Raw genomic sequence first — 17,690 nt, forward strand, 5'->3', positions numbered from 1 at the left:
ACCGCTAGATGCACAGGTGAAGCACGAAGAATTTTAATCCAATGAATAAAATTAAGTACCATCAAATTTCAAAAGAAAATGAGGTATGACACACTTGAAAAATCCTTGTATTCCATCCCATAACAGCAATGGGTAGAACTCGAAATGAGTGGAATCAGTAGACATCAACGATTAGTTATGGAAGTAATAGTTAGAGGCCAATGTTGTGTGAACGTCCCAATGGGTTGTGGATGGCACTGGCGAAGGGTTTAGTCACGCACCATTCGTACCAGACGTGAGTGCGATTGACGCAACGCCAAAAGTGCATCTCTAGATTGTCTCCCTATAGAATAATGAAAATTGATGGATCACATAAGCAACAGTCAAAAAGCAATATGGCTTGCCTTTTTCAAGTTGATGGGGTTCTGGATAGGAAAAAGAACAGGAAACCAACTGAACATTCCAGGCGAATGCGTGGCAGGATTGATAGAAAGCATCACGTCTTTGTAAAGAACAGTTTCGAAATACCCTGCAAACCCATGTAGCACTGAATCACACTTGATGGTAAAATTCCGTACTTCATAACGTCTGTTGTCTATGGGCTTTTCTACAGAGATAATCAAAAGTTAATAAATTTCAACTTTTGAATTATATTGGAAAATTACTCACCTCGATTCGGATGGGTAAAGGTAAATAAGGCTTGAGGTTCGGCTAATTCTGTCCTATTGCGGAAATGGACAACATACGACATCTCGAACGAAGTGTAGTAAGGTTTGTCTCGCTCCCGACAAGACCTCACTTCATTGTACAACTTGGAAGACTGGATTGGTCCAAGAAAAGACGTATAGCTGCTTGGAATGCTGATTCCATCCTCTATAAACAATATATTTTCAATCACCTTATCTATCCTATCTTTTGCTAGTTTTACCTTTTAGGAATTTTTGGGCACCGTCGAGACATTCGGGTGAGAGTTCATTATCACCAAATGAACCTAGCAGCTCTGAAACGAGGATATCTGCCTTTTCAGGTGCATCCCAATCACGCATGTCGCACGAAACGATGGTCACTTTATCTCCCCACTCTTCGTCGGCGAGACATTGAAGTCTACGATTAAAAAAAAATGTTACATAGCGGAAGGATTAATTACGTGTTATAGTAGGTAATATTACGTGACGATGGCATTGGGATTTTTCTCCACTGCGTACACACGTATTTTACGATCGGCTTTCTCTGCGGCAGCTAATGCAGCTCGAACCAATGGTCCCCGTCCAGCTCCAACAACCATCAATGTTCTATAGTCACAATGAATTTGATGGAATAAACTGAGATAAGCAAAAAGGAACCTTACATTATTTTTGTGTCTTTGTCCTCTAGGCTGACTTTATCGAGAATTGCCAGGTACATAGCTCTCTGGTATTCAGTATATTTTACCGGATCCTTTTCAAATACTTCGTAGGTCTGCGATTCGAGATTATCCATTAGAGGTTGGAGCGGGAACTGGAGAAAGTCTTCATAACCTTGTGCAAATTGCATAACTGGGTCTGCTTCATACCCAACCTACGTAATAAACAAAAAATGGTGGTAAAGAGAACAGCCAATGGCCAGTGGATGACTAGTTCTTACTTGCCACAAATGCTCCATATACTGTTGGTAATGCTTGTAATGTTGATGGCGCTGAGTTCCAGTGATGAGAATTTGAGTCTTTTGACGCAAAAACTGACGAATGGCCACTTGATGCGATTTAGGAAGAACGGGGAAACCTTTCTTGTTGGTCATAAATAGATGAGTCGGGACTACGAGGCATTTAATGGGTTCACCCAGCCAGCGATCTATGTCATCACTGTCTGGCAGATCAGCTGTTAGCTCTAAGGCTAATGAAAGTTTTTTCTCAAAATTCGCAGTGCTTCGAAAGTTATTCCACCAATGCCATGTATCATCAGTGTCTTCCCCTTTTGATTCCCGTTCAAATTGACTAGACTCAGTTTTGGGGGAAATCATGGGGAGATGAAGCCACACGTGGTACCTAGCCTGGCCACCAAAGAATCAGTTACGTATGAACGAAACAGAAAAGTAACAAAACTCATTACTTGATTTGAGGGAGACACCAATACTTTGTTGTGTAACACTCTGGCAAAGTTTGTGTTATTCTTTCTTAACGGAGCAAGGACGGCAGGGAGTCCCAAGTGGCCTGCAAACGACAGTTCCTGCTCGAGCATGTTTTCAGATTCTTGTCGTAACAACCTGTCCTCATGATCTAAATCGATGTGCGGTGAAATTTTCCCCACAATCAGAGTACTCCAGTCTTGGGAAGAATAAATGCAAGTTAATTACTTTTTGTCTGAAACAAGGTTTACATATTCCTAGTTACCTGAGCTGTTCAGTATTAAATCAGCTCGCGTGAACGCAGTTAGTCGCCTGGCTTGCGAATTTCCTGAGAAATCTCTTTTGTGCCGTGGATGGGCGATGGGCATTGCGGCGAAGTCATACCTGTTCAAACACGAGAAATTTGTAGCATGCAACAAGTTAAATATTAATGATTTTCATCTAGTTTGAGGTTTTATCTTTCAGCTTATGCAACTACCCACAAGCAATCATAAATGACTTACTTGGCTTCTGTTGCGATTTGCAGAGCATTTGTAATATCTGAAGGTGAAACAAAATCTAGACCGCACGAAACACGTTTCCCACCTGCCGCCATTTTCACGACTAAAACGCTCTGTTGTCAGTTTGTTCTGAATTGGCTTTTGCGACGTGATTGCCTTTGTATAATTTAATGCGTATAAGTAAAACTCGGCACTTGTCTCCAGATGCTAATTTAAAATATTGTATTAACTGTTTCACTTGGCTGCCATCATTCGGGAGAAAAATCATCATAAAAATGGGCAAAAGAAATCGCACTGCGATGTGCTGAAATACGTTACAGTATTCCATTATTACAAAAAAAAAACGTTATTTTTTAAACATCAAGTTTATCTGAATCGACTATACTTTGCGGTGCATAAGAAAAATGCAAAAAAGTGGGGAAAAAAAAAGCATTGACAAAGGATAACAAAATAATTTGGCAACGTCGATTTCACCCGAAATTCAAAATTTTCTTTCTCTCCGACAGGAACTTTCTGATGTTTAGAACTGAAATGAATACTACAATTTCGACTACCATCAACCAGTGCTCATAAGGTCGCAAGTTTGTGTGTTTCTTTGGAGAAAAACTGAAGGACACGTTGAATTTCTTTCTGGCTCTTCCGTTTTGTTAAGTATGATGTGAGGATTGAACAAACATTCTTCCCCAAAAAGTGAATGCTTCGACGTCAATCAATAGCCGAAAATGTACGCTGCTCGTTGTTGTCCGTCATAAACGAAAAAAAAAAAAAAAATAGGGACCAAAACAAAAATAGAAAAGACGAGATCACGTGCCAACAACAGCAGCAACAATTCACGTCATACGCAACAAAAATGACAAACATTCACTGAATGAAAAATAAAACATAGAAATTTGACAAAGATACAACTATTTTAGGTGTCCATTTGGTGTACTGTTGAAGCTGTTTTCCCACCTTTCAATTCAAAAGATGGATCAAACAGAGTCGACACAACTGGAAACGGCTTTTTTAAAATCATTTTTTTGCCAGTCATTGTCAATATAGTTTTATACTTGTGGTAAATTGGCCGTACGCGTGTGTGTTCTTCTTGTTTGCTATATGACTAGTGCGTATACAACTTGTCAAAAAATTTGTCTTTTTCTTTTGTTGTTTCCTTTCATCCGAATTTTTAGGGAAAAAAAAGGCACATGAAGGATGTCCACTTGGACGTGTCACTAGCAACGCCATCTGTTAGCGTACAGTCAAAGCGAAATTGACGATGGTGCATGTGTGTGTGGGAGGGAGGTATAAAAGAACACATTCGTATTTCATACACTCTAAAATTATAATTAATTATATATATATATATATATATACTATATGTATGTGGGGTGTGTGGGACTAGCTGATCACTACATCCATGTCGACGACATCAACATCGAAAACAAAAATCATACTCGATTTAAAAACAGAAAACAAACGCAGCGCAGAAAATCGCGAAACAACGACATTTTGGCATCTGACCCAGCTCATTTAGACAGGGTAACACACACACACACACGAAAAAAGAACAATTTTTCTCAACAATAATCTTATAGAACGCTTTTCTATCAACATAACAATGGAAAAGGACGAAGAAAAAAAAACAAAAACAAAAGAACATTGAAACTAAAAGGAGTTTTTGCCTTTTGAAATGTTGCAAAAAGAGACACACAGACACAAGAACGCGGGTTACAAACGTAAAACGAATTACAATACATGTTTGCCTATGAGACGAAAGAAGGAAACATGAGATGAAAAAAAAAAAGGATGGGGTTGACACACACACACACGTTTACGAAGGTAAACTTTTATTATTATTATTTTTTTTTTGTTTGGTGGTTGGATGTGGTGTGGAGGTGGTGCACACGGACACACGAACACAAGGAAACCTAGAATAAGAAGAGAGAAAAAAAAAATTGAAATGAAAAATCAAACAACGGGACCAAAGACGATCACACTAATTTCTATGGAAACATTCAAAACCCACTGGCCACAAATGACGATCAAAAAACGAAAAGCTACAAATACGTTTTCCTGAGATGTTAAAAAAAACAAATGAAATGACTAAAAACACCTTCACGGAAGATGTTGTTGAAAAATGAATCGAAATTTGATATTCAGATGATTTCTTGCTCTATTTTACGAAAGATGAACCAATCAATTGATATGTATATATAGCCATTCGATAAATTTGACTAGGTACTTTTTGTCGCGTATCTCAAATGCACTTTGAAAATATTTGAATTATTTAAAAAAAAAATAAATTCCCAACTTACTACCAAAAAAGAGGGGAGAAAGGCGTGTTTTTTTTTAAATCCAGTCACATTGTACGTTTTAATTTTTGGATGGGGGGATGGATTTGTTGCGTTCACTGACGTCTCAAGGAAATTAAAAAAAAAAAATAGTCCAATTTTTTTCTTTTCTTTTGTTTTCCCCCCCCCCAAAAAAAAAATTTTTTCTTTTGTTTTGTTAGCCTCAAATCATTTCTTTTCTAGTAAGGTTTTGAGGCGTCTTTGGAACGTTTCAGCTGGACTTTGAGCCGTTTGGTGCCGATCTGGAAGCCGTTCATGGCCTGGATGGCTGCCTGCGAGCTCATCGGGTTGTCGTACGACACGAAACCTGCAAATGCAAATTGTTTTTAAAATGTAGATTTAAAAAGATAATCGTTGAAAACGGAAATTACCAAAACATTTGGAGAGATTGGTCTGTTTGTCGATAAAGACTTTGGCCGATAGGATGTTGCCAAAGGGTGAAAAGGCTTGATAGAGGTCCGTATCGCCAAACTCTTGTGGCAAATGGTAGATGAACAGGTTCGATCCTTCCGGTCCCTCCTGTTGACGTAATCCGCTGCCCGTCACACTTCCACCACCACCCAATGGACTAACACTTCCTCCATTGGCGCCATTCATTCCCATTTGGCCGCCAGTGAAATTGGGAAAAGCTTTGAACGAAACCAACAAAATTTAGTACAATTTCTTTTCCGTCCAAGACTTGGAAAATTAATCCGCCAACATATTCAAATTTGGCACATGAAAAGCACAAAGAGAACAGAAAGTAAAGAGGTGTGTGTCCGATTGTTTTTGATTTCGTGTTGGTTCTTTTTTTTAAAAATGAGAAAAATGGAGTGTGATGGAGAAATGATCATCTGCTTTCCCCTAAGGTTTAAGGGCAGCACCTGTAGTGAATTGCTGGATGCCGGCCGTGTAAGCGGTGGCCAGAGCTTCCAGACTTGCGGCAGCCGCAACGGCCGCGTTGGCCGACGTGCCCAGTCCATTGATTCCCGTCGACGTTGCTGCGCTACTCGCGCTACGATTGTTGATTAAATTCTGTTGTTGTTGGCTATTGGAATGAGCTGGAGCCGTTCCAGATGTCGCAGCGGCCAGATGAGTCATCGAATTATTGGCTGATCCTCCTGTCAATTGTTCAGATGGGACAAGTGGTTGGCCACAATTTCCAATAGAACAACCAATTTCTTTTTTCTTTTGAAACTATTCATCATTTGCCCCATTAAATAAAACGAGCCATTCAAAACAAGGGAAACATGCGGCATTGTTTAAAAATCCCTTTTCGTTTTCTGATTTTGATGAGGGACGACTTGGAAATCATTCAAAACTGGGCAAAAAAACAAAACCAACAACAACAACATGACATGAAAAAAAGAAGTTTGGAAGGGAAGAGGAGATGATCATTTCTCTCACGCGTGTTTGTGTGTGTTGTGTGTGTTCCGGCACAAACAAAATCAACATCAGTTGATACAACAAACAACGGGACACATGCAAATCACCATGCAAAACAAAAGCTTTACAACTTGTTTCTTTCTTCTCTTTCAAATTAAAAAAAAACAAACAACAACAAAAAAGCCAATTGATGCTGGTGTGGGATGTTTCAAGCAAATGAGAAATGAAAAACTAAATAGAGAAGCAATCAATTGTCACTTACCGACGATGGGACCCCAATGGCCCCCTGAAGCTGTCACAGGTACAATGACGTCTCCGTGCGTGAAAGCTGTTGCGCAACAACAACGTCATTGGCCAGCAAAGGGTAGTAGCAAACGATAATTGAGGGGGGGGGGGGGCAGGTGTGAAGACGATTGAGAAATGAAAAATAAAAAAATATTGGATACACCCCAAGGGCACAAATGGCAGGCACCACCACAGCATAGCACACCACACACCCAAAATCCAAATAGAAGAGCCAATACAAGAGAAAGAATAAATATGAATTCAAAAATAATCAGAAATATTTCCAATCTAATTTGTCGTTAAACAAATTCTTTTTTTTTTTTTTAATGATTTCTCTTTCATGATCAATACTTAAATATAAAAAAAAAAAAAATAGGAAAGAAAAAGGACTAAAAGACATGCACCAATGCAATCAGAAGATCCAAATCAATAGTTTTTACACACCCTTGGAAAAATAAAGAGAGGAAGATAGGCCATGACATTCAATTCAACGCAATCAGCAAATCGAATGACCGGCTAAAGAAAAATAACCTCCCCCCACCCCCTCAAAAAATCGAATCTGATTGAAAACTCACCTGAACCGAGCGAGGGGATTCCACCGTTGCCGTTACCGGCGATGGCAGCCAACGCGGCCAAATTTTGCATATTCATCGCGTTGATATCTGATTGAAATGGGTACACATTAGTTCGGTTTCCGAAAGAAATTCAAGGAAAAAAAAACAACTCACCTAACGAGCCGAAAATGTTTTGACTATTGAAATTGGCCAAGGCGGCCAGACTTGAATTGAGGTCGTTGACGCCAGAGCCTGGACTGCCATTTCCGCTCATTCCTAATCCGGCCTGATTTTGTAAGTTGGCTAGACTTTGTAAAGCGGCTGCCAAAAAAAAAAAAAAAAAAAAAAAAAAGAATAAAAATAAATAAAAAGAACATGCGCGTGGCTGTGCGGACCCCAAAAATAATCCACGTCTCTTCTCGTTCATGTCAATAGAACAAAAGGCAGACGGGGTGGAAATGTATTTTTCACCTTGAGTGTTGGCCAGCGAATTCTGCGACGACGCTGCCAATAGTTGCTGGACACCCAATGCATTGAGCCCGCTCAATTGCGACAAACTTCCGCCACCATTCGAAGGCAGACCCTATAATTGATTTTTGTTTTGTTTTTAAATGAAAATTCAAAATCTTTTATGTCAAAAATTTAAATTCACCGTTAGATATTGTGGAGGTAGACTGTTGATGCCGATGCCACTCCATAAATTCGGGCTACCAACATGGTGGACACGTTTTTGATCCTTTTCTTTTTGGGTATCGGCGAATTTCACGACCATCGGTGAAGAACATCCCTAAAGACGTAACCATTTCCCGAAATAGAAAAAAAAAAAAATGGAGGAGGAAAAAAATATTATCACACCACTTTCAAAGCCAAACTAATCGAAAAAAAAAACGATGAATATTCAAAAAGAACATTTGAGGGTAGAGGGGGGTAGGTGTAGGTATTGGTTAGTGCGACAGGGGGGGGACTTACACACCTCCATCGTTTGTGAGTGATGCATCGTCTTGATGGCAGTGACGGCGGACTGACGCGACGTGAACGTCACAAAAGCACAGCCTGAAACAAGACACCAATCACCGACCAAAAACAAAAATTTTTTTTCTTTGATTCAAAAATTCGGAAAAAAAAAATAAACAAAACAATAACAAAAGAAAAAAAAAGGGGGGGGGGAAATTTTCAATTCAATTACTGCGGGGCGGGGTTTACGTGTTTGTCTGTGATTGTGTGATCGACGAGAACACCAACAGCAAAAACAACAACAAATAATGGATAATAATAAAAAAGAAGAAACGGGAGCAAAACGACGGAATTAGTTTTTGTTAGTTAGTGAAGAAAGCGACCACTAGATGTCGTGAACGTCTTTTTTTTTCTTTGGTAAGAAAATGAATTAAAATTGTTGGGCTAATACGAAAAAAAAAAAATTATATACAAATGAAAGAAAAAAAAAACACAAAAATAAAAAAAAAAGAAACAAAGTACTGAAAGAGGGAAGAAAAAAAAAAAAGCGTGAAAATAAAAAAGGAAACCTCGACTGATGTTGTTGTTGTCTCGGAGGACGGTGCACTCTTCGATGGATCCGTAGGCGCTGAACATGATGCGCACGTCGTTCTCGCTGATCTTTTTCGACAACATGCCCACAAAGAGTTTCCGCTCTAACAAACAGGCGCGGCCCCCCGGAAAAGAAAAGAAACAATTGCAGTGGATATATGATGAGGCTACACACATGAAATAGTGTTATTACCATTGCGATTCTCGCTGTCTGCTGGTTTCATTTGGATCGGATGATGCATCTATTTAATCATTCCCCCCCCAATCCCAAAAAAAAAAAAATATATATAAAAATTTATATATATATATATATTTTTTTCAATAGTTTTCTTCTTCTTTTTCATATAGGGCTCGTACGAGTCATAAATCATGTGCGTCTCCATCGTAGCTAAAACCCACCCGCACCAGAGAGAAATATACGGCAGCAAAATGCATTTCATTTGATACACAATAATAAATCAATAAAAAAAAAAAAGATCTCCCTTTCCTTCTCCCCCCCCCCTTTTTTTTTGATTCAGTGCCATATCGATTCAAAAACCAGTCTGATACGATCGTTTGTAGGGCGCATCACAGATTCGAATTTCCTTGGTCTGAATGTCTCAATTTGCATTGGCCATTGTCGACACCTGTGCGTGTCTCTTTGAACGAAATGAATTTTTTTTCTTTTAAATCGCCTTGTTTTCGTTACAAGGAATTCCGGATAGAGATGGAGCTAATTGAAACGCTTTTTTGTCTTTTTAGTGAAACTTGGCGTCTGTCCTAAAAGTTGAGACAGACGGTCTCGTTGACGGCGACGTGGTTCATTAAGCAAATTGCGCTACTTCATTTCGAGACCAACGCTTTTGCCCTTAAATTTCAGTAACTAGAAAACGGGAAGTAATAAAAACGAAATGAATCTCACCCCATTCAATGTTTTGATGTTGTGCATATCGTTTTGTGCCTGCAGGGCATCTTTGCGCTTGTAGAACGTGACAAAACAGCATCCTGCAAATAAGAAAAACAAAACAAATGAAATGTGTGCAAGAAAGAAATAAAACGCGCTTAATACGCCTCAGGGGGGAATATGGGAAGGGAAAAAAAAAAAAGACAATTGGTGCACGTGTGCTCGTCAACTAGCGAATCAAAGTGGAAGAGATTTGAGTCGAATCGATTGAGACGAGAGATGTAAGAAGCTCCGGCAGCTGTTGACGAGAGAAACATTCGTCGATGGCCGATCGATAAGATCCGCTTGGCAAACAAGCAGCTCCCTCTCCCAACACCCCAACACGAGGGTCGCTAAACTTTGCGCGTTTCGGGCTACTGCGAGAGCCGCGCACACAGCCCCCGAACGAAATAAGGCGAGACGGATTGTGTCATTTCCTCTCCACATGTGCACGGGGGGGAGGGGAGAAAAAACAAAATCGATAGAGAAATCTGCCTTGCGTTTTGTGGATGAATAAGATGATCAGCGTCGAGCAGGCCGTTACCAAGGTGACATTCTCGTTTTCTCTACATAGAAAAAAAGGGGGGGGGGAGAGACGCTCAATTGCTCATCCAAGGAAAGAAAGGGATACATCACTATGACGACGAGCATCACGGAAGGAGGAGGAACAAAAAAAAAAAAGAAGCTAATCACGTCAAGTCTCTTCCGCTTTGGGACAATTGCCAACTCTCCTCGTTAAGATGTGAACCCTACCTCTTCGTCTTTTCTTTTTATTTTTAATGAGAAAAACGAAAAAAAAAAAACAGGTGAAATGTGGTTGAAATATCTAAACGAATTGTCGAAATTCCTGATGCAATAAAAAGATGCGATGAGAATAAATCCTCCTCCCCCTCTTCCAAAAAATGGAAAAATGGTCACCAGGGGAATCTCAGTCAAGTCACATCACGTCCGTCCCTAACTGGTTACTCTTGTGGCACAGCCCAATTTGATTTCCTCCTCCTTTTTTCTTGGAGAAAAGAAGAAAGGCCGCTTGGGAAATTATAACGTGACACGCGTGTGTGTGCGGGAAAATGGCGAAACAAGAAAAAAAAAAAATGAACGAAATGGAATAAATTGGTTCTAGCCGAAAATCAGTTCCAATGGCCCGCGTGTGCAGCAGCTAAACATTATGAAGTGGATTCCTCCAATGCGGAAGTGAGTAGGGGAGTCGCAGCAACTATTTTGGCCCAGCTTCTTGTTTTCTTTTTTTCCCCCGTCTGTCTAAAGGCAGACTATTAGTGCCAACAAAAATTTCTTTTTTCCTTTTTAAACACAAATTTTAAGGAAACGGGGAGGGCGAATGTTTGAAAAAGAGTGCGCAGTGCACCCCACCACCCAATTGCCGAAAACTACCGAAATAGCAGCACGTACTACATGGAACGATGCTCTTTTGTTTTCTTGGCCAGTCGCCCAGCCAGACACATTCTCTCCCGCTTTTTTTTACTTCCACCAAAACTATTATTTATTTTTGGCATCCTAAACGCATTTCCCCATTTCTTTTTTTAAGCTTTCACAGATTAATAAAAAAAAAAAAAAACTCCTCCTTTCCGGGGTGTGGGATTCCCAGTCTAAGGGGGGGAGGGATGAAGATTTACACATTCGAATCACGTCCGACACGCGTCCCTTCACGCATCGAAAACACACCAAATGATGATCGTGTCACGAGGGACTTGAATCATTCGTCCATCATTGAGCTATTTAACTCGTAGAAATACGCATTATTACCTTTACTCTGTCCAGTGACTTTGTCACGGAGGACGTTGACCTGGTGGACTTGGCCGTATTCTTCAAACATTTTCCGTAAATCGTTCTCGTCCATGGATCGCGGAATTTGGCCGACAAACATTTTGATGGCGTCGGGATCGGGCTGGTCGGCAACTACACGACCACCTCCGTTCATCCTGCGAATAAATAATAAGAATAAAAATGAAAGGCAAACCGAGTACAGCCAAAGTAAATGTTTTTGAAAAGAAAAGGTGGGCTGCATGTTTACAAGATTTTCTCCTCGTGGACAGAGGGGTTGTGTATTAGGGGCGAATGTTTAAACATCTTTTTGTTTGTTGCTTCTTCTTTAGAGCCCCGCCGTCCGTTTGTTGATTCAAGGCACACCAATTTCCGTTGCTTTGCTCAACAAGTTCGCGTTCGTACGCCAGAATACATTTCTCTTCTAAACAATATTCTATATGTGTGTGTGTGTGTGTGTATAGGACGAGATTAAAATAATAAAAAAAAAAAAAAAAAGAAAAGAAAAAGGAGAAGTAACAAGGAATTGTGTGGTGTCATACTATCTAGCATATCCGTCCTGGACATCAGATCTCTTTTCGAATCCAATTACAACAACCATCATCGACGAATGATTCCTTTTTCCTAAGAACAACGGGTTACATCATTCAAACAAACACATTCCGCTTTGTTCTTTGCTACACATTGGGTAAAAAAATCATTCCCACCATTCATTTGCAAATGAGGGTGAAACACAGTGACACCATCTGTGCCCATCACAATCTAATCACACGTTCAGATAAAGAGGCACATCTGTGTTTGTTTCGCGATAACAACCCTCCTCGTTTGTTCATTGATAACACAATAGGAAAACCACTCAAAAAAAAAAAAAATAAGTTTTAAAAAAGAGAAAAATTACCTGGATGATGGCGAATGGTCGGCTGAACTGGCCGATGTTGTGGACGAAGTTGTAGTCGTTTCTTCGTGATTCTGCGGTGAGATCTTGCCGGCTAAAATGTTTAAGGAATTGAGCATCTCCATTTTTCTCTTCAAAAAACACTCACACAACAATTTCACGTAATACTTTTTTTTTTTTTTTTAAAGAGTTTGCACCACTTAATTCACAGTACGACCGAACCCCACAAACACGAGATGTTAAATGTGTCTCCCTAGTTTTGAAAGAAAATGTCGGACGGAACGAAAAAAAATAAAATCTTTGCTGATATCAGGAGAACGGGGAGGGGTGGCCAAATAGACAAGGCGGAGGCCGTTTGTCGAGATAACACACGACGACCGTCCAACGATTTAGGAAAAAGAAAAAACTTTGGATCACGTGACTCGATGAATTGTCGCCGCCATTGGAGTTGGGCAAATAAGAAAAACAATACAACACTTGCACTTTGAAACGCACACACAATTTTCTCGGTCAACGCTGATTAAACGTTAGAAGAAAGTCACGTTCGACCAATGTGAACGCATGGCGAATGTCTTTCTAAAATAAAAGAACATTCGTCTTCACTAATGAGTAGACACTTTTCCCAACTCTTGTTTGCTTTTAAACGAAAGTATTGTTCTTTTGCTGCCGTTGTCAGTTTCTGGTGAACGAACGTCTGTCGGTGCAGAGAAATGAGCGCCAATCGTAAAAATAACAGCCCAGAAAAAAAAAAATAAATAAATAAACTCGGAAGGTCCAACAGGATTGGGCGAGAACAGACACGTCCGTTCTCAGCGGAGGCGGGTGGGCGACTGAAACGCTGACTCTACACACACAGCCACACACACTGGCCATACTCCCCCCTCCCTCCTTACCCCTATTTTCCTCCCCCCCTCTTTATTTATCCCTGGGAGGGGGGGGCGGACCTACCACCCGGAAAGAGGACGCAAAAACTTAAAAAGATGGAGAGGAAGCTGTTTTCAAAGCGGTGGCGCTACTAGTCCAATGGCGGCAAAATTCAAAATGTTCCACAAGAAAACACGTCATTCCAAGACAAAAAGAAACTAGGAAACAACATAATCACGTTGAATCATTTTTTTTTCGGGGAAAATAAAAGTTGAGGCCAAAGAGAAATAGGGTGGGTCTGGCCACTTTCACATCTTCCTATTGACTTTTGAGAGATTGCGATGGCAGCCAAAGGCGAAAGAGCACAGCCCTTCGCCACATCGACGGGGCCCATTTTTTTTTTTTCCCTTTTTCTTTGCCTCTGAGCAAAGGCAAATAGACAAAAGAATCGAGTAAAGAGAGAGAGAGAGAGAGAGATCTTATCGCGCTCTGCACACAAGTCGACATCGTTCGTAACGTCCTACATATTAGGGCTAATACTGTGTTTGCTCGCTATACAAGAGACGATGTGTACACGCTGTTGGATTATTGACTTTGAGCTTATCAATCGATCCACACAGCACAACAACCTTTTTTCTTTCTTTCTTGCTTTCTTTCCTCTCCCTGTCTCGACATGGAAAAGACGATTTGTTGTCAAATATTTGACAATTTTGCCTGGCCGCCGTCTGGAATGGGTTGCACGTAGCGCCATCTCTTATCGAATATTGGCTACATTTCTTGTCGATGGAATGCAGATGAAAAAAGAAAACAAACAAAAAATGCGTCTAATAAAATAGAAATAAAATGCAGCGACACGTTTTTTTTGGTTGTGGCAACAAAACAACAGGGGAAGTGAGGGGGAAGAATAATAAACCGACACTTTGGATGTCTGTCTGTTGTGTCAAAAGTTGAAACAAACTAAGGGACGCACACGGCTCTTTTGTGATTTCTTTTAGACATAAAGTCACGCGATACGGGGCCTCTTTTCTTTTCTTTGTTGGACAGTTCGACACAAAACGTTTAAAAAAAAAAAAAAAAATTGAAAAATTAATGCATCATCATATTTTCTTTTACGTCTCGACTTGTTCTCGTCAAACTACAAAACACGAATTCGAGTATTTCTTTTTCTACAACCGCAAACATCCGCTGGATGGTTTTCCTTTTATTTTGGGGGTGGGTGAAACGTAGAGTTTGCAGGGATCACGATGTTTCAGAGGAAACGGAAGAAACCCCTTCGACCACCCAACAACTCGATAAGAATTCGAAAAAAAAAATTCGTCAGGAAATGACCATAGACTTGGAAGGATCAGCATTTTACCTCGTTGATTGCAAAAAAACGATTGCATCATTGAAAGAAAACGACGAGACGCCATCAAACAGCAGGTGTACACACTTTTCTCTCTTTTGTTGCATATTGACAGTTATCTCTTTTTGTGTTTCAACTTGGGTTGGGCCTTTTTTTTTTTATTTGTTCTTTCCCCCCCCCCACTACACTATCAGCACAGCCTCACGGACAACGCCATCTCTCACCGGACGCTCGGCGTGTGTCAACATTTTCTTTTTTACACCTTTGCAACGTGTCGATCACAACAATGGCCGACACGATTTTTATTTTCGTTACGGGGGCGGATCTCGAGGAAAAATCACGCGGCCAATTTTTGGAAGGGTGTCGTATTCAACCTGTTTGTTCCTTTCTCTTACCTCCCCCCCGTCTCCTGTGACATGAGATCCTGAGGAACGTCATCCGTATCACGTCAAAAAACAAAAACAAAAAAAAAACTAGACACAAAAAGAAAGAACCAACGTTCTACCTATGTACCGCCGTCCCCCCTTGCATATTGAATTACAACATCCACCCACAAAAATTTTAGATCTACGTCGCCCTCTTTTTTTTTTTTTTTTTAGTTTGGAGGGGGGAGGGAATGTGGAGGTACGAAACACAAAAGTCAAAAAAAAAGGTTTTTAGTTTCGTGAAAGAAAAAAAAACATGGGGTGGGTATCATAAAAAAAGGGGGGGGGGGGTTTGTCTCATCATCCGGCGGAAGATGAGATTCCGTCATATTTAAATATGAATAAAAAAAAAAATACAAATTCAACAAGTTTCACGTCGATTTGCCCAGACACGTGCCACGAATCCCTGCAAAAAAAAAAAAAAAAAAGAAAAGAAAAACGAATGCGATCGGACGCAAAGGGCTGGATGTAACGTCAAGTTGTTGATCTTTTCAGCTCCGTCTTTGGCTTGTTCCCTATAAAGAATGGGCGCAAAAGAGTGGAGGGGAACGCAGATGAGAGTTGGTAAATGGATCGATTCTTGAAAAAAGAAACGGTGGCTGGCTGAGCTGGAACAACATCCAATTTCACGCGTAGCCAATCCGACACACACGCGTCTCATCACCATAGCAACCCAGGGCCAACGAAAATGATCGGGTCCTGCTCACTAAAAAACACGAGGTCAACTCGTCCAGACTCGACCTCCATCCCGACAATAAAAATCATATATCGAACAGCCAATACATTCGGTAGTCGAGAAAACAAAAAAAAAAAAAAAGAAATCACGATCTCGACGTGCATTGAAATGATTCAATCTTGCCAGAGTTTTCCCTTGAAAGCGCATTCGTTTTGCATAATGCGACGGCACTCTTTGTGATGGAAAACTTTTCGCGACGTCATTACATTTGTGTGTATAGCACTTGTTAGATGTGTTTGAATTCAAAAGAAGGAATCACATTTTCTTTTGGGTTCAATTCTAATGAAATTTTCAAACATCACGAGGTTCTCAAATGAAAAGCCGGTCTTTTCTAGTATTTTAACGAGGGTCAAGTTCCTCCCACCCCAAATGACCAATTAAAACTATCCACTACTTCAAGAAAAATCATCTTGTTATTAGTTTTAACTTTGAAAAAACATGTCCGAGATGTCTATCGATTATTCAACGAGTGCGGGGGGGGGGGGATACTTTTCTCTTCCGGATGAAAAATCTCCCTTCCCCATTTCCAAAACTACATGGCGCGCATGTGATGAGGGGGGAGGTACAAAAAAAAAAAAAAAGGAAACTGACGAATGTGGGTGTGCATCCGCATTCAACTGGATAAAGTTTTTTTTTTTTTCTGCGATGGAAACGAGCGGATGGAAGAAAAAGCTATTCCATAATAAAAGCAGAGCGTGGTATAATATAGATAAAAAAAGGAAGAGAAAAATGGGGTAGGAGGGATTTGGATCGATCCGGATCTTCTTTACCATCTTTTCCAAAGAACAAAAAGAGGCACATCATCAGCTGACGTTGTTATTATCCAGTTGTTGGTTTCTCTACCCCACAACAATGGCAATCTGGATTTTTTTTTCTTTCTGATATCCCCCGTCCCTACCCGCAGATTACAATCGTCATAAAATGCCTCCGCATTAACACAGAACTAATACAAAAACCCGATTGTCACGACGATTGCATGCGCGTAAATTAAGCCAACTTGAAAACGGTTTCACAAGTTAAGAAATAAAGAAAATGTGTTGACTTACCACACGGTGTGCCACCTCTGTCAAGTGGCGTGTGTTTGCAACTCGGTTCAAAAGGACGACCGTGTCCTCTAACAGCCCCGTTCAAATGAAAATGCCCGTGGGAAAAGCACTTGAATTCCCCCTCACCACCAAGTCCCTTATGTTTAACAAGAACAAAAGAAAAAAAAAAAAATGTGTTTTAATTGTTGTTTTAAAAAAACGCCGATAGACGACCAATCAACGAACATCCAATCTAAACAACGAACAAACGTCGTCTGCTACGCGTCACGAGATTTTATGTCAGACGACCCGAAACAAAAGTTCACTCAGTCACGCGGATTTCTTTTTCCAAAACTTGACTCGACATAATAAATAAATTAAAACAAACCAATGTCTCACCTTTTTTTTTTCTCAGCAGGAAAACGACGTTCCATCACATCAGAAATCGATTGCAAACGAGGCCCCTGAATAATGAAGAAACACATTCAGTTCAATGAAATGGCATCTACCCGTAGGGAGACTTTAAGGCGGTTTTTTTTTTGGCTCCTCTCACATTTGATTCGATTCACGTCGTCGAACAGGCGTCTGAGGCCCTCCTCATTTCCCAGACTCCCCCTCCTCTTGGAGTAGCAAGCGTCGTCGTGCGTCGCCACTACCAACAGTATCGATCCGAGCGTGTGTGCCAGTGAGCAAAAAAAAGAAAAAGGCTCGTCTTATTTCCCGGCCGTGTGTTGACAAGCGAACGTCGCCACAGGAGCTGACTGGCGTCGCTTTTTCTCTCTCTCTCTTCATCTCACGAGAGTCGTAGAGCAAAGTCAGCTATTTTCCATCCTCTTTTTGGCCGGAAACTACCGACGCTACTGTTAGCCTTTGATTGCATCCGTTTCACATTTTTTCTTTCTTTTTAAGAAGAACATTTCCAGCAATGGTCAGCCATTTTTGCCTGTGAAAATGAATGAAAATTGCATTACAAAAAGTCTTTCAATATAAAACGGTAGAGAGAAACTCAATTAGGTACTTGATGGATGCAGCGAA

The 17,690-nt window shown here is 40.5% G+C and overlaps 2 protein-coding genes across 6 annotated transcripts; both read right to left on the reverse strand.

Moving 5' to 3' along the window:
* Positions 1-91: 91 nt before the first annotated feature.
* Positions 92-2,743, reverse strand: LOC130688775 (protein arginine N-methyltransferase 5-like). The gene is made up of 10 exons (XM_057511782.2): positions 2,586-2,743; positions 2,348-2,466; positions 2,067-2,281; positions 1,603-2,007; positions 1,328-1,536; positions 1,149-1,271; positions 908-1,083; positions 649-852; positions 384-586; positions 92-322 (listed from the first exon to the last, which is right to left on the reverse strand). Exons 1-10 carry the CDS (start codon positions 2,675-2,677, stop codon positions 191-193), a joined length of 1,878 nt encoding a protein of 625 aa, XP_057367765.1. The 5' UTR covers positions 2,678-2,743; the 3' UTR covers positions 92-190.
* A 46-nt stretch (positions 2,744-2,789) lies between these two features.
* LOC130688777 (CUGBP Elav-like family member 1) lies at positions 2,790-13,050 on the reverse strand. 5 transcript variants are annotated; one of them, XR_009000539.2, is made up of 15 exons: positions 12,264-13,050; positions 11,348-11,523; positions 9,563-9,645; positions 8,855-8,903; positions 8,640-8,765; positions 8,090-8,169; positions 7,769-7,903; positions 7,588-7,699; positions 7,291-7,437; positions 7,138-7,224; positions 6,540-6,605; positions 5,776-6,012; positions 5,284-5,541; positions 4,877-5,219; positions 2,790-4,489 (listed from the first exon to the last, which is right to left on the reverse strand). XR_009000539.2 is itself a non-coding variant. In XM_057511783.2 (14 exons), the coding sequence occupies exons 1-14, from the start codon at positions 12,383-12,385 to the stop codon at positions 5,092-5,094; spliced, it is 1,806 nt and encodes a 601-aa protein (XP_057367766.1). In that variant the 5' UTR covers positions 12,386-13,050; the 3' UTR covers positions 4,710-5,091. The 5 variants fall into 5 exon arrangements, 4 of the variants coding, with proteins under 4 accessions (XP_057367766.1, XP_057367767.1, XP_057367768.1 ...); XM_057511783.2 differs by lacking the exon at positions 2,790-4,489 and having other exon boundaries at positions 4,710-5,219; XM_057511784.2 differs by lacking the exons at positions 2,790-4,489; positions 6,540-6,605 and having other exon boundaries at positions 4,710-5,219; positions 12,264-13,049.
* Between the last annotated feature and the right edge of the window lie 4,640 nt (positions 13,051-17,690).

Source organism: Daphnia carinata, chromosome 9, assembly GCF_022539665.2.
Source record: "Daphnia carinata strain CSIRO-1 chromosome 9, CSIRO_AGI_Dcar_HiC_V3, whole genome shotgun sequence".
Lineage (NCBI taxonomy): Eukaryota > Metazoa > Arthropoda > Branchiopoda > Diplostraca > Daphniidae > Daphnia > Daphnia carinata.